Source organism: Lolium perenne, chromosome 3 (assembly GCF_019359855.2).
Source record: "Lolium perenne isolate Kyuss_39 chromosome 3, Kyuss_2.0, whole genome shotgun sequence".
Classification (NCBI taxonomy): Eukaryota; Viridiplantae; Streptophyta; class Magnoliopsida; order Poales; family Poaceae; genus Lolium; species Lolium perenne.
The window spans coordinates 84487974-84501390 of record NC_067246.2 but is presented as its reverse complement, the minus strand read 5'-3'; the positions used below and the strand labels follow the sequence as shown (position 1 = coordinate 84501390).

Below are 13417 nucleotides of genomic sequence, written 5' to 3'. Positions count from 1 at the left end.
CTGAATGAAAGTTGCGTACATATCTGAGGATCACACATGTAAATTGGAAGATTTTTCTGAGTTACCTACAGAGAGTTCTACTCAAATTCTTGACAGTAAGAAATCTGTTTCTGCGCAGTAATCCAAATCTAGTATCAACCTTACTATCAAAGACTTTACTTGGCACAACAATGCAATAAAGTAAAGATAAGGAGAGATTGCTACAGTAGTAACAACTTCCAAGACACAACAAAATAGTAGCAAAATAAAAACATGGGTTATCTCCCAAGAAGTGCTTTCTTTATAGCCATTAAGATGGGCTCAGTGATTTTAATGATGCTCGCGCAAGAAATAAGAGTTGAAGCAAAAGAGAGCATAAAGCAAATGTGAAACAAATTTAAGCCTAACCCGCTTCCTATGCATAAGAATCTTGTACACAAATAAATTCATGAAGAACAAAGTGACAAGCATAGGAAGATAAAACACGAGTAACTTCAAAATTCTCAACATAAAGAGGGGAAACTTAATATTATTAAGATGCATATAACCATGTTTCCCTTTCTCATAATAACTTTCAGTAGCATCATGAACAAACTCAACAATATAACTATCACATGAAACATTCTTATTCACATGCATAAAATATCATTACTCTCCACATAAGCATAATCAATTTTATTAGTAATAGTGGGAGTAAAACTATCACAACCATCATTGTAATTATCATAAATTGCAGGCATGGTATAATCATAATAAACTTTATCCTCCATAGTAGGTGGCACCAAAATACCACTATCATTATAATCATCATAAATGGGAGGCAAAGTATCATCAAAGTAAATTTTCTCCTCAAAACTTGGGGGACTAAAAATATCATGCTCCTCAAAACCAGCTTCCCCAAGCTTAAATTCTTCCATAGCATTAGCAATAATAGTATTCAAAGCATTCATACTAATAACATTGCCATTAGCATGCATATAAAGTTCCATAGGTTTTTTAATTTTCTCTTCAAACACCTCATGTCCTAATTCAATATAAAGTTCATAAAGATCTCTATTTTTTTGTTGTTTTCCATTAAGCCTAACTAGTGAAAATAAAAACAAGAAACAAAAAGATATAATTGCAGGATCTAAAGGAAATACCTTCGAGCACTCACACACTGGCAACAGTGCTAGGAAATAGCTTAGTAGTCGGAGGATGTGAATACCTTTTTACCTTACCTCCCCGCCAACGGCGCCAGAAAATAGCTTGATGTCTACGCACGCTTCTATTCCTGTAGACAGTGTTGGGCCTCCAAGAGCAGAGGTTTGTAGAACCGCAACAAGTTTCCCTTAAGTGAATCACCCAAGGTTTATCGAACTCAGGGAGGTAGAGGTTAAAGATATCCCTCTCAAGCAACCCTGCAATTAAGATACAAGAAGTCTCTTGTGTCCCCAACACACCTAATACACTTGTCAGATGTATAGGTGCACTAGTTCGGCGAAGAGATAGTAAAATACAAGTATAATGGATGATTGCAAGTAGTAATTGCAATCTGAAATAAAGATGGCAGCAAGCAAACATGTAACAGAACTTGTTGGAAACGGTGTTTCAATGCTTAGAAACAAGGCCTAGGGATCATACTTTCACTAGTGGACACTCTCAACATTGCAATCATAATTGAATATAAATATAAGCACTTCATCATACTACTCTCCTGTTGAATAAAGAACTCAAATTCATTGGGCAAGTGTGCAAAAGCACACCTCAAAGGCGTATTCCCAAGTACTAATAAACACCCCACACTGTCACCGTGAGCATTCATAGGAGGTACTAACACACCACAATTCATAAGGGAGTTACACACGGCGCACACACTGTCACCATTACACCGAGGTCACAGTAACTCCAAAGTTCACATAATAAAACACTTGAATAGCATATGACATCTAGATTGCAAAGCCTATGATCCCATAGATGAACAAATAAGTACTACTCTCAAACACTCTCTTGTTGGATAACAAACACCATTCATTGTGTAGGGCTACAAGAGCACACCTCAAGCCGGAGTAAACAAGCTCCACAACATCCGGAGTTCATATTAAAGTAACCTCTAGAGTGCATAATAGACAAGAGTAACATCTACATATTCATATAGATCACATCATGGGAGAGAGAGATGAACCACATAGCTACCGGTAGAGCCCTCAGCCTCGGGGGAGAACTACTCCCTCCTCATCATGGGAGACAACAACGGCGATGAAGATCGGTGGTGTCGATGGAGATGGCTTCCGGGGGCAATTCCCCGTCCCGGCGGCGTGCCGGAACAGGACTTCTGTCCCCCGAACTTGGCTTCGCGATGGCGGCGGCTGCGTAACTTTTATCGTCTCGTGGCTTTTTTCTTTTAGGGTTTTCGCGTCGGGGAGACTTTATAGGCGGAAGGGCAGCCTCGGAGGGGTCCCAGGGGACCCACACCATAGGGGGGCGCGCCCCCCCTTGGCCGTGCCGCCATGTGGGGTGGGGCCCCCTTGGCTCCCCTCTGGCCCCTCTTCGGTGCTCTGGAACCTTCCGTGAAATATAAGATCGTGGGCATTAATTTCGTCCAATTCCGAGAATATTTCTTGTGTAAGATTTCTGAAACCAAAAACAGCAGAAAACAGGAACTGGCGCTTCGGCATCTTGTTAATAGGTTAGTTCTGGAAAATGCATCAAAATGATATAAAGTATGAATAAAACATGTAGGTATTGTCATAAAACTAGCATGGAACATAAGAAATTATAGATACGTTGGAGACGTATCACTTAGCTAGCATAGCCATATTGAAAGAGTGAAGATCTCGAAAACCCATACCACCCCTTTTCTTTGGTATACACATCTTCCACCATGCCTTCTAGTGCATATATCTTTGCTCTTCCTCATCACCCCACCAGAACTGAGAGATAGCGTCAGAAATTCCTTTGCAAATATTTTTTGGAATCTTGAACACCATCATAGCAAAAACTGGAATGGCTTGAGCAATAGCTTTAATCAAAATCTCTTTTCCTCCCATACTAAACAACTTCTCCTTCCAACCATTAATTCTGGCCAGAACCCTATCTATCAAGTGACGGAAACAATCGTTTTTATCCATAGCAATCATAGCCGACAGGCCTAAATATCTGTCTGATAAAGATTCTGTTAAAATATTCAGAACTTGACAAACCTCAGCACGTACCTCCACTCTTGTATTACCACTGAAATATATGCTCGATTTTCCTTCACTAATCTTCCCACCCGAGTTCAAACAGTAAATATCAAGAATCTCCTTCAATTTTGTTGCATTATCATCATCTGCTTGCATAAGAATTAACGAGTCATCTGCAAACAACAAGTGTGATATCATCGGTGCATCACGACACACCCTTACCCCAACAATCTCCTCCCTCGCCTCCGCTCCTCTCAGCATGCAAGAAAGGCCCTCGGCCACCAGTAAGAAAAGATAAGGGGAAAGCGGATCCCCTTGCCGAAGTCCCCTTGATGGTTTGAACCATTCAGTCTCCATAGAATTAAACCTGACATTATACTCTCGACCGAAGAAACACAGGCCATAATCATGTCCACCCATCTTCTAGCAAAACCCAATTTCAACATAATCTTCTCAAGATACCTCCATTCAACCCTATCATAGGCCTTGTGCATATCTAATTTTACAGCACATAAACCCTTCTTTCCTTTCTTGTTCTTCATTGTATGGATACTTTCATAAGCCAGAAGAATATTGTCACTAATCAACCTACCAGGAACAAAGGCACTTTGGTGATCACTGGTAATCTCGGATAAATAATTTTTCAACCTAGCAGCCAACATTTTTTAGATAACCTTGTAAATGACATTACACAAACTACTAGGCCTGAATTGAGATACCTTATCAGGATTATCCACCTTGGGTATCATAACAATTGTGGTGCTATTCCACCCATGTGGTATAGTCATGTTATTAACAGCCGCCAAAACCTCCTTGATAAGATCATCTCCAAGTAAATCTCAAAACCTTTTATAGAACACAACGTGTAGACCATCAGGTCCAGGCGCCTTAAGATAGCCAATACTAAACAGAGCCTTTTTTTTGTACTTCCTCCTCAATGAAATCCGCAAGCAAGTCCCGGTTCATATCATCAGTAACTTTCCTCTGAACATCCGCAAACGCTATGTCATTCGGTTCCCCAATCTCATTTGTGAATAACTTCACAAAATAGTTATAGACAGTAGAACACGTAGATTGTTTGTCCTCATGAATATTTCCATTTTCATCCACCAGTCTTTTAACAGTATTTTGCTTTTTTCTCTTTGCTGCAAAATTGTGAAAAATTAGTATTTCTATCACCATGTTTTAACCAATTTGCTCTAGCCCTCTGAACCCAATACATTTCCTCTTTTTTCAGAGTTAGTTTAATTTGTAGCTGAACCTCTTTTTGTGCCGCAAGAGTTGCATCAGTCATCGGGCCCCTTTTTGTGCACACACCCTGCCCCTATGAGCACATCCGAAAGACTGAGTAGAAGAAACTTCATCCGACAGGTCTTTAGATTGATGAAGTCACCACATACGCCTCGTTGTCGACGGGAACGTCGCCTCCCACCAAAGAATATTCCGCTTTTGAACTCTGGTGTCAAACCTGGGGTTTGAACTCTGGTGGTCTGGGGTGCCACTGCTCTCCTAACCACCCAACCACATGTTAGTTCTATGGAAACCAAAATAGGATGAGAGAAAAAGAACAAGTAGACTAAAATTCCGGCACATGGATCACTAATTACCATGAGGAATATTTCAGTCCCTCAAGTGTCTTTTTACCGCCTCCGCCCATGTAAATTTTGGTCGTCTTCCGCTCCTCCTTGTATTTTCCATACTCCCTAGAATTCAACTACTTGTATTTTTGGAGGCCTCCGTTGGATAGGACCAAACAGTAATAGTCGGTGTTGGACTACCTTCTGGACCACCTGCCATTGCAAATAACTGCTCTTTGATTGTATGTCCATACCGGATCTGAGTACTCAACTTGCCTGACCCGCCTCTTCCACTAGAACTCATCTTTCAAAGAGCATCAAGGAGACTTTTCGGTCCATCAAAGACCGGTGCCACCCATAGCTATCATGTATTACCTCGTTCTAATCCAATCCCTTTTTAACATGGATACACATCCACCGTAGCATGTGCATCTCGGCAACACTCGTTCGTTGGATTTGTTATATTTTAGTGGGCCAACATTCTGCTCCGTAAAGCTTCGCCGGTCTGCCATCCTATAGAACTTACCTTTTAATTTTTGTGGGATCTTCTTGTCATATAGGATGCCAGATACTTGTTGCCTCTTCATTAATTTCGCCCTGATCCCATGGAAAACATCCTCATCGATATCACCTTGTGAAAATTGTTCTTTAAATTTGAGGGAAAAACATGGGCTCTAAGAGCATCTCCAACAGCCGCGGTGTTGTATCAAAAAAAAAACGACTAGTTTAACGCTCGAGAGCCGTAAATTGACGCTTCAACAGATGCTGCAACCAACGCTGTAAGATAGAGCGTGGGGAAAAACGCTATCTCACGCACTATATCTACCCCGGAAAGAGCGCACGACACAAATCGCGCGCAGGAACAACTACCTATTTTTACAGCTCCAAAATTTAGAGCTTCTGTTGGAGGTGAATATGGCCTCACGCCCGAAACACGGATAGAGCACACGCTGCAAAGTGCTTTTACAACATCAAAATTTAGCCCGATTGTTAGAGATGCTCTAACCTTATAATAAAAATTCTTTAAAGCGCATTGGGTGTGTTTGTCTCACTCCTCTCTATCGTAAGTAGTAACACGTAATCTCACAACTCTTCGTTTCAAAGGGCCCTACTTCACCTAATTATTTCATTTTTATCTAAATTAATACTAGAATTCTCGTAAAAAAGAAAGGAAATTTATGAAGGAGCATACGGCATGTACAATAGGGTGATGTCAGCCTTCTGTTAGAGATGTCACGTTAGATTTTTGCTTAGTTGAAGGAGAGAGAATGAAGAGAGGGAATGTTGTCTTCCCTTAGCTAAGGGATAATCTCTTAGAAAGTAAGGAAAGACTATTTTCTCCATTGTATCACATATGTCTTCCCTTAGCAACAAATTTTCTACCAAAATTTAATTATTCATATTAATCGCTAGAGATGGTTGTAAGAGGTAATGCATTGTATGACTTACATCTAATGCTTTCTCTAGCTGATGTGACGAAGTAAGGGAAGGCATACCTTCTCTACCATTGTACATACCCTAAAGATTTGTATGTATCTAATTAAATGTTTAGATTAAATACATACGTATCTACAAAGTTAAGTCAGTTAATATGAACTGGAGAGATAAAAACCATGGCCCATGTCTTTTTTTAGAGAGTCCATGTCTGCTCCGGCACGAATCACATGTCACATTCAGCCAGCCCATCAGCCCATCAGGGCCCAGCTGTTCTCACCTCAAGACCACGAGAGTCACGAGACCGACGCCAGTCGCCACCCCAACCCCGATCACTCGCACCCACCGACCACTCCTCGTCGTCTCCGACCTCTCCGCAAAAACCCTAACCCCACCGGAGCGCGAGCCCCCCTCCCCGGAGCCGGAGCAAGATGTCCCGCAGCGGGCCGGTCACCCAGGACTGGGAGCCCGTTGTCGTACGCAAGAAGCTGCCCAACGCCGCCGCCAAGAAGGACGAGAAGGCCGTCAACGCCGCCCGCCGCGCCGGCGCCGACATCGACATCTCCAAGAAGCGTAAGACCCCGCCCGACCCTCCCCAACCCCCAACTCTCCACCCCTCGTCCCGAACTAAACCCAAATCGTTCGACGCGCTTGGTCGATTTGGCCGCGCTCGCTACTTCGTCTCGACTCGAGTAGCTAGGCGCTCGGTTCGGGTCAACTTGGCGCGCGCGCGGGGATGGATGTTAGGGCGTTCGATGCGCTACCGATCTCCTCGTTTTCTCGGAGATCGGCCGGCGTCGTAACCCCAGAAGCATGGTTCACGAGAATTTTGGGGGGAATAAATTATTTGGCTTGTTCTAGGGAGAATAAATTGTTAGATTTTTTTTGGGGCGAATAAATCGGTCATTTTATAGTTCGAAGATCTCTAGAAGAAGACTAGATCACGTTCCCGTTTGGTCTTTTGATACGGCTTACTGCCTTATTCTCCTGGGATTTTTGTTTTGTTTTCTTTTATGGTTCACTCGTTTGATTACTAATGATGCAGCACCTGTGTTGAATCTGAGGTGAGAGCGTGCGATTCACTGCGTTTCATCCTTGTATCCTGCACTGTAGCAGTGGCTAGTTGATTGTGTTGCAATGTTTGTCTGTGTACTGTGGATTACAGTGTGAACCATCTTTTGCAGCATCTGTATAGTAGAGTGCCGTCGTATTCACGGTGTCTTCGTTCTGGATGGAAGTAATATCATGTCGCGGCAATGCTGCGTGTACGGGTGGGGTTAGGGTGTGCTTGTGCCCTACATGCTCAATTAGCACCTGAAATGCTACATGGAAGTTTTCTGAATAATTGAACAGTGTTTATGCACCATGTCTCCACCATATGTCACAAAATTTCAGGCGCCCTGAGAAACAAAATTGGCCAGTCATGATGTGAATTGTAGCGAGGCCGAGTGTGGCGTGAACAGTAGATTTGGCTACTGTTCATGGCAAGTTTTCTTTTTCTTTTTTCGTGATGTGTGAGTTTAATTCTGATTTGAAAATATTGTGCCATCGAAGATACATGCTGTGTCAATCTTATCTATCCATGATGTGTCAATCTTATCTACCCATGATGTGTCAATCTTATCTATCTTTATCGGGATTTTACATTGCTACTAGAAGTGCTAATTAATATGCTTTCGGTGCACCAGTACACCTCATGTGCCTAGTGCGCACCTATCAAGTTCAGTTGTGGAACTGGATCGTTCATTATCTGTTCATTTTTTTGTGAAACTGGGAGTTAGGAATGTCTAATATCTAGGTGTCTTTGCAATATGTTCCGTGCTACATTGAATATTACATTCTTCATCATGTCAACAAATTGCTTGCCATTGAAGTTGACGGTTTTCATGGAATACCTTTCACTTCTATAATGAGATATTTTTTTCTAGTTTCTCTTGTACATCTTGTGCCCATCATAATGCATGTTGTTGTTTGGTTCTTTGATAGTGCTTATTAAATTTATTTTCCTGAGATTTTAGTTTTCTTTTACGGTTCACTTGTTCAAAAGATACTGATGCAACTCACGTGTTGAATCTGAGGTGAGAGCATGTGGTTAATGGTGTTTCATCCTTGTATCCTGCACTGTAGCAGCGACTCATCGCTTTTATTTACAACGTTGTTCGTGCACTCGAACTGGCACTGGAGGTTACTTCCAAGTGTCAACCGTCTTTTGCATTATGCGAATCCACTGTAAAGCGTTGATAAGAACCTGTGATATGTTGGGGCAAGATCTGTATAAGTAGAATGCCGCTGCATTCATGATGTATTAGTTCTGATGGAAGTAATATCATGTTGGGGCTATGTTGCACGTACTAGCGGGATTAGCGTGTACTAGTGTCTTAGATGCCCAATTTTTACCTGTAATTTTTTGTAAGTTCTCTAAGAAATTGAACAATGTTGATACAACATGTCTCCACCTTGTCAGAAAATTTAAATCACACTGAGAATAATCATGACGTGGATAGTACTGAGTTTAAATTTGGCGTGAACAGTACTTTTGGCTACTATTCACGGCAAGGTTTCATGATTTGTGCGTTGAATTCAGATCTGAAACCTTGTGTCATGGTAGATCCATGTCGACGATGTCTTGTCAATCTTTTCTAAATTCATGGGGATATTACATTGCCATTAGAAGAGCTAGTTCTGCTTTCAGTGCACCATTACACCTCGTGAGCCTAGTGCAAACCTATCACGTCCAAGTGTGGAATCTAGGATAATTTATTTATCTTTATCTTTTTGCAAAAATTGAGAGTTAGGAGTGTCTACTATCTAGGTGGTCCATGCTACATCGAATAGTACCTTCTCGCTCATGTCAATAAAGTGCCTGCCATTTAGGTTCAAGTTTGCCATGGAATACCTTTCTCTTGTATGATGAGATATTTTTCTAGCTTTTGTATGCATGCTGTGGTGGTGTGGCCATCACAAATGCTTGCATATGATCAGTATGTGATATATTGTATGATAGGGTGTGCTGTAGCATACATAATTTTGCTTTACATTAGCAGAATATCTGTACATATTCTTGTGGACACTTTATTTATAGAGATTAATAGGAATTATATTATATATTGCTTTAACTCAGATGGCATTGTTGCTGAATGCAGATAATGCTGGGACAAACAAGGCTGCCAATAGCGGCACATCGCTCAACACAAAGAGGCTTGATGATGATACAGAGAATCTTGCTCGTGAGTTCCATTTGTTTGTTGCTATTTTATATTTCAAAGAAGAATGACCAGTTAAAATAGTTGTTCCATTTTGTCCAATCATTTTGTTTATGTGCTTTTGTTTATGCATCTCAATTGAATCTTATAATATCTGTGAAATATGACTAATGGTTTGCCTTTGTTTTAGAAAAGAACTTATGCATGATATTTGCTTGTCAGTTGATCAGCACATCTAGTTATTTCCTTATTGCATTCACAAATGTGACTGCAATGCATTGTCTCTGAGATATAGCAATATATATCTACTAAAGAATGTTATGCTTGGTTGGGTGTCCACGCTATAACTGTTATTATTCCTTATTTATCTGCTATCATTTCTCTTGTTTATTTGTTGTTCATTGAATTGTTTGAGGTTTCGAATAAGCTTATGTTTGGTTGGGTGTCTACACTATAGAGACAACTCTTATTCCTAAATGATCAACTATCATGGTTTACTCATTGTTCAATGAATTGTTCGTGGGTTGGAATAAACATAATTGGTGCGGTTCAAGCCACATTTTTTTAGGTCCTACCAGTATGTTCTTGCTGGAGCCAATTGAACTGTTAATCACAAGGAAAATAGTTCATTTAGGATGTACCGTCCTTTCTAATTAAATATGCTGGTTAGATGCTGTTTGCATTCTGCTGCCAGTATGGGGATACATTATTTTGTTTTATTTGTACTTATCAAAACATTAGTTGCGTAACATGAATACTGCTTTCGTTGCTATGAAATTAGGATATTTCAATGTGTCATTTTTTATAATTAACTGTCAACTTATTTCATCGCTCTTAAGCTTTAACCATTGGTTTTTTGGGGTTTTCCTTAACAGATGAGCGTGTGCCGTCAGACCTGAAGAAGGGCATTATGCAGGCAAGAATGGACAAGAAACTCACACAGGCACAGCTTGCACAGGTATAAATCTTACTTGAGTGCCAACTTGAAATCTGTAATATCTCTGCCTTTATTCACTAGACATTGCTTGACTACCAGATGATCAATGAGAAGCCACAAGTCATCCAGGAGTACGAGTCAGGCAAGGCCATCCCGAACCAACAGATCATCGCCAAGCTGGAAAGGGCTCTTGGTACAAAGCTGCGAGGCAAGAAGTGAAGGCCGGCTCACATCTGACAGGAGCTCAGGCTTTCAAGAGAGCTTGGACGGGCAAGTTTTACCGCTAAAATTGATGTTGGCTAAGACCTTATAGAGCCAGTCTACTAAATCATGCGACCCTAAGAAACCCTTGAACTGATATGTCGCTTAGGTTTGGGTGAATGTAATTATAACTAGCTTCTGCGTATCTGGGTTTCGTTTCGCCAGTGTTCTCATCGATGTGAACTGTTTCTGAATGCCTGAACCTATATAATCAGTCTTGGTTACTTCATGTCTCTGCATTTTTCCTGCGTGTTCGTTTCTAGTATCTATAGATGATTGCGTCTGTCACTCGGTTTATGTGCTTATTTCTAGGATGACATGACCAATTTCTCTTTGTCGAAGCAATGTGGAAAAAGTAAGAACTAGATATCTGAATCATAGGAATAGTTTTTTAAGGATTATTGCATGTTGGTTTTTGAGAAAACAAAGAAAAACATCTAGTATGAGATTGGGCTCGAAGAATGCAAATTTGTCTTCATAGGAAAATCTTTCAGGGATTGAAGTCTCCAAATTTCAATGAAATCTCCTTGATGTTTCAAAGTCACGTGCATGCTATATTTCTGCCTTGTCAAGGGTCTCCTGGGCCCACCAAACAGTGAGATGCAAAGACCATGTGGGACCCACCATTAGCCCTGAATAAGGTGTTTCCCGTTCTGGATGATAACTCACTACCAGCCAAAACATTTCCTTGTATGATGAAGCGGAGCAAGCAAGCTTTTTTTTTTTTTTTTTTTTTTTTTTGCAAAACACAGATGAATGCAAGTAGTATGAGATGTTAATTGAGTATCTAATAAAGTTGATACGTTCTAACAGGATAGCAAATATGTGAAAATCAGTTGTCATCTCCGGTGGAGAGGGAGATTCACTCAACTATAGCATAGTAATCATGTACACATCAGTCTTGTAGCCGATTTGGCTCCTGTTGTTGGCCTCTATGGTTTGGACGGATAGGCTAGAGGATCCGATCGAAACTAATGGGTGATAACTCCTTACCGGCCAAAACACTTGTATATATGAAGGGGAGCAAACATGGTGATGCATTGGGCCCAATCAATACATCATGAGATTTCCTACACCCAGAGAGGTGGAACGTGCAGTGTGCTATGGCTCCTCTATGCGTCTCAAGATGGTGGATGCAATTGTGTAACATCCCAAGTTTCAACAATAATAAAGATCAAGAGAGTATATCAATTACTCAAATTTTGCAACAAACAAAAACTTTTTATATGCATATAAGTGCCACATATAGTTTCTTGCATTGGAGTGATTATTCTTTTGTGCAATTGCCATGATGAGTGTTGTTATGTAAAACAATTGCTATGTGAACCCTAATCAAGATCATTAAACCCTAATTGAAGTAGAAATGGAAAAAATGGGAAAAACTCTTTTCTCTCTTACATACACCTCATACCAAAATGCAAATCCTCACCCTAGTCCATATTTGATTACTCTATGGTTTCTAAAACCCATATATAACTCAAACAAACACAAATGCACTAAAGAAATCAAATTCAAATCAAGGAAAAATTCAAAACTCAACCACATATGATAATGGTCATATGTGGCAAAAATATTTTCTTCCCTACTTTGCACCCCTATATTTCTTGAAACCTAAACTAAACTTTGTCAACCAAAGCCATGTCATCCAAGACCATGTCAAGGTGAGTACTTTTCATGTTGACCACCATGGCTAGAGTTGACTAGGTTGACCAGAATTAAATGGCCAAAATGGGATCTGAGAAGAAAAACAAGATGACCCCAAATTTGAAACTCTACAATTCTTTTCCAAATTGAGTGCCACCACCACCAATACTTCACTCTAATTATATAAAAGAGATTCACCAAAAAGAAATGCAAATTTCAAAGAAAAATCTCATGCGGCCATTGTGTCGAACAGGTGGCAGACATGATTTCCAAATTGTGTGTCATCCTATTACCCACAGGTTTCTTCCCTAAACCCCTTTAATTCTTGATCATTGCACCCTCTTACAACCCCTGCTTCACCCCAGTACCTTGCTTGATCGATTAAAGTGAGGGGAGAGGGAAAAGAAACCCTAATCTAATGCATACCGTGGCCATACCGGCCACCTTTGGCATCTCCACCTCCAGCCCTCGTTTCAACTCTTGCCCTTGTCCTGGAGCATCTACACAGCACAAGGACACCAACGGTACACGCCCCAGCAACGCCAAGGCTTGGCATTGGCCAGACAAGCCGTGCCCAAAGTGTGCCAGGACGTGCCAGCCCACGCGGTGAGCGCGCACTGGCTGCGCCAGTACGTCGCCCACTCGAGCACCACCGTCCTCCCCCTGCATCCCTACCACGGCGTCGAGCAGCTACTCCCCGCCCTCTACACGCTAGACATGCTCAAGCACGCGCAGAGGCCTCGTCACCGTCGTCCTCGCCGGCGAAGTACCGCGGGTACTGCCGCACTCGATCGATCTCCCGAGCGATCCCATCGTCCCCTGGACGCGCCAGCTATACCTAGAGCATCGCCAGGACGACGCCTACACGCTGCCATCCTCGCCTTGCCCTTTCGACCACCGTAGACGCCGTGCCATGGACGCCCCTTCGCAGCACCCCGCGGCATCCTCCATCCGCTATAAATAGGGAAGCTCTGAGCTCCATTTCTTCACACAACTTGCTCCCCTCCCTTCTCTGAACAAGCTCCCCACCTCAATTTAGCACTGCCTCGCCGGAGCTGCTCGAATCGCAAGCTCAAGTCCGCCGGAGCCCGCAGAAGCTCTGCTTCGATTGGCGCTTCCCCGAGCGCCGCCGCTGCTCCTAGGGCTTCCCCATCTACTTCCACTTCCTCGCGCACTCTGCCAGACTCCTGCACCGGCCTGGTACGCCCTCCGACCCCC

General features: G+C 42.0%; 1 protein-coding gene across 1 annotated transcript; it reads left to right on the top strand.

The window, feature by feature from the left end:
* Window positions 1-6530: 6530 nt before the first annotated feature.
* Window positions 6531-10784, top strand: LOC127341755 (multiprotein-bridging factor 1a). The gene is made up of 4 exons (XM_051367683.2): window positions 6531-6727; window positions 9298-9381; window positions 10233-10315; window positions 10394-10784. The coding sequence occupies exons 1-4, from the start codon at window positions 6586-6588 to the stop codon at window positions 10511-10513; spliced, it is 429 nt and encodes a 142-aa protein (XP_051223643.1). The 5' UTR covers window positions 6531-6585; the 3' UTR covers window positions 10514-10784.
* The last annotated feature ends 2633 nt before the right edge of the window (window positions 10785-13417 follow it).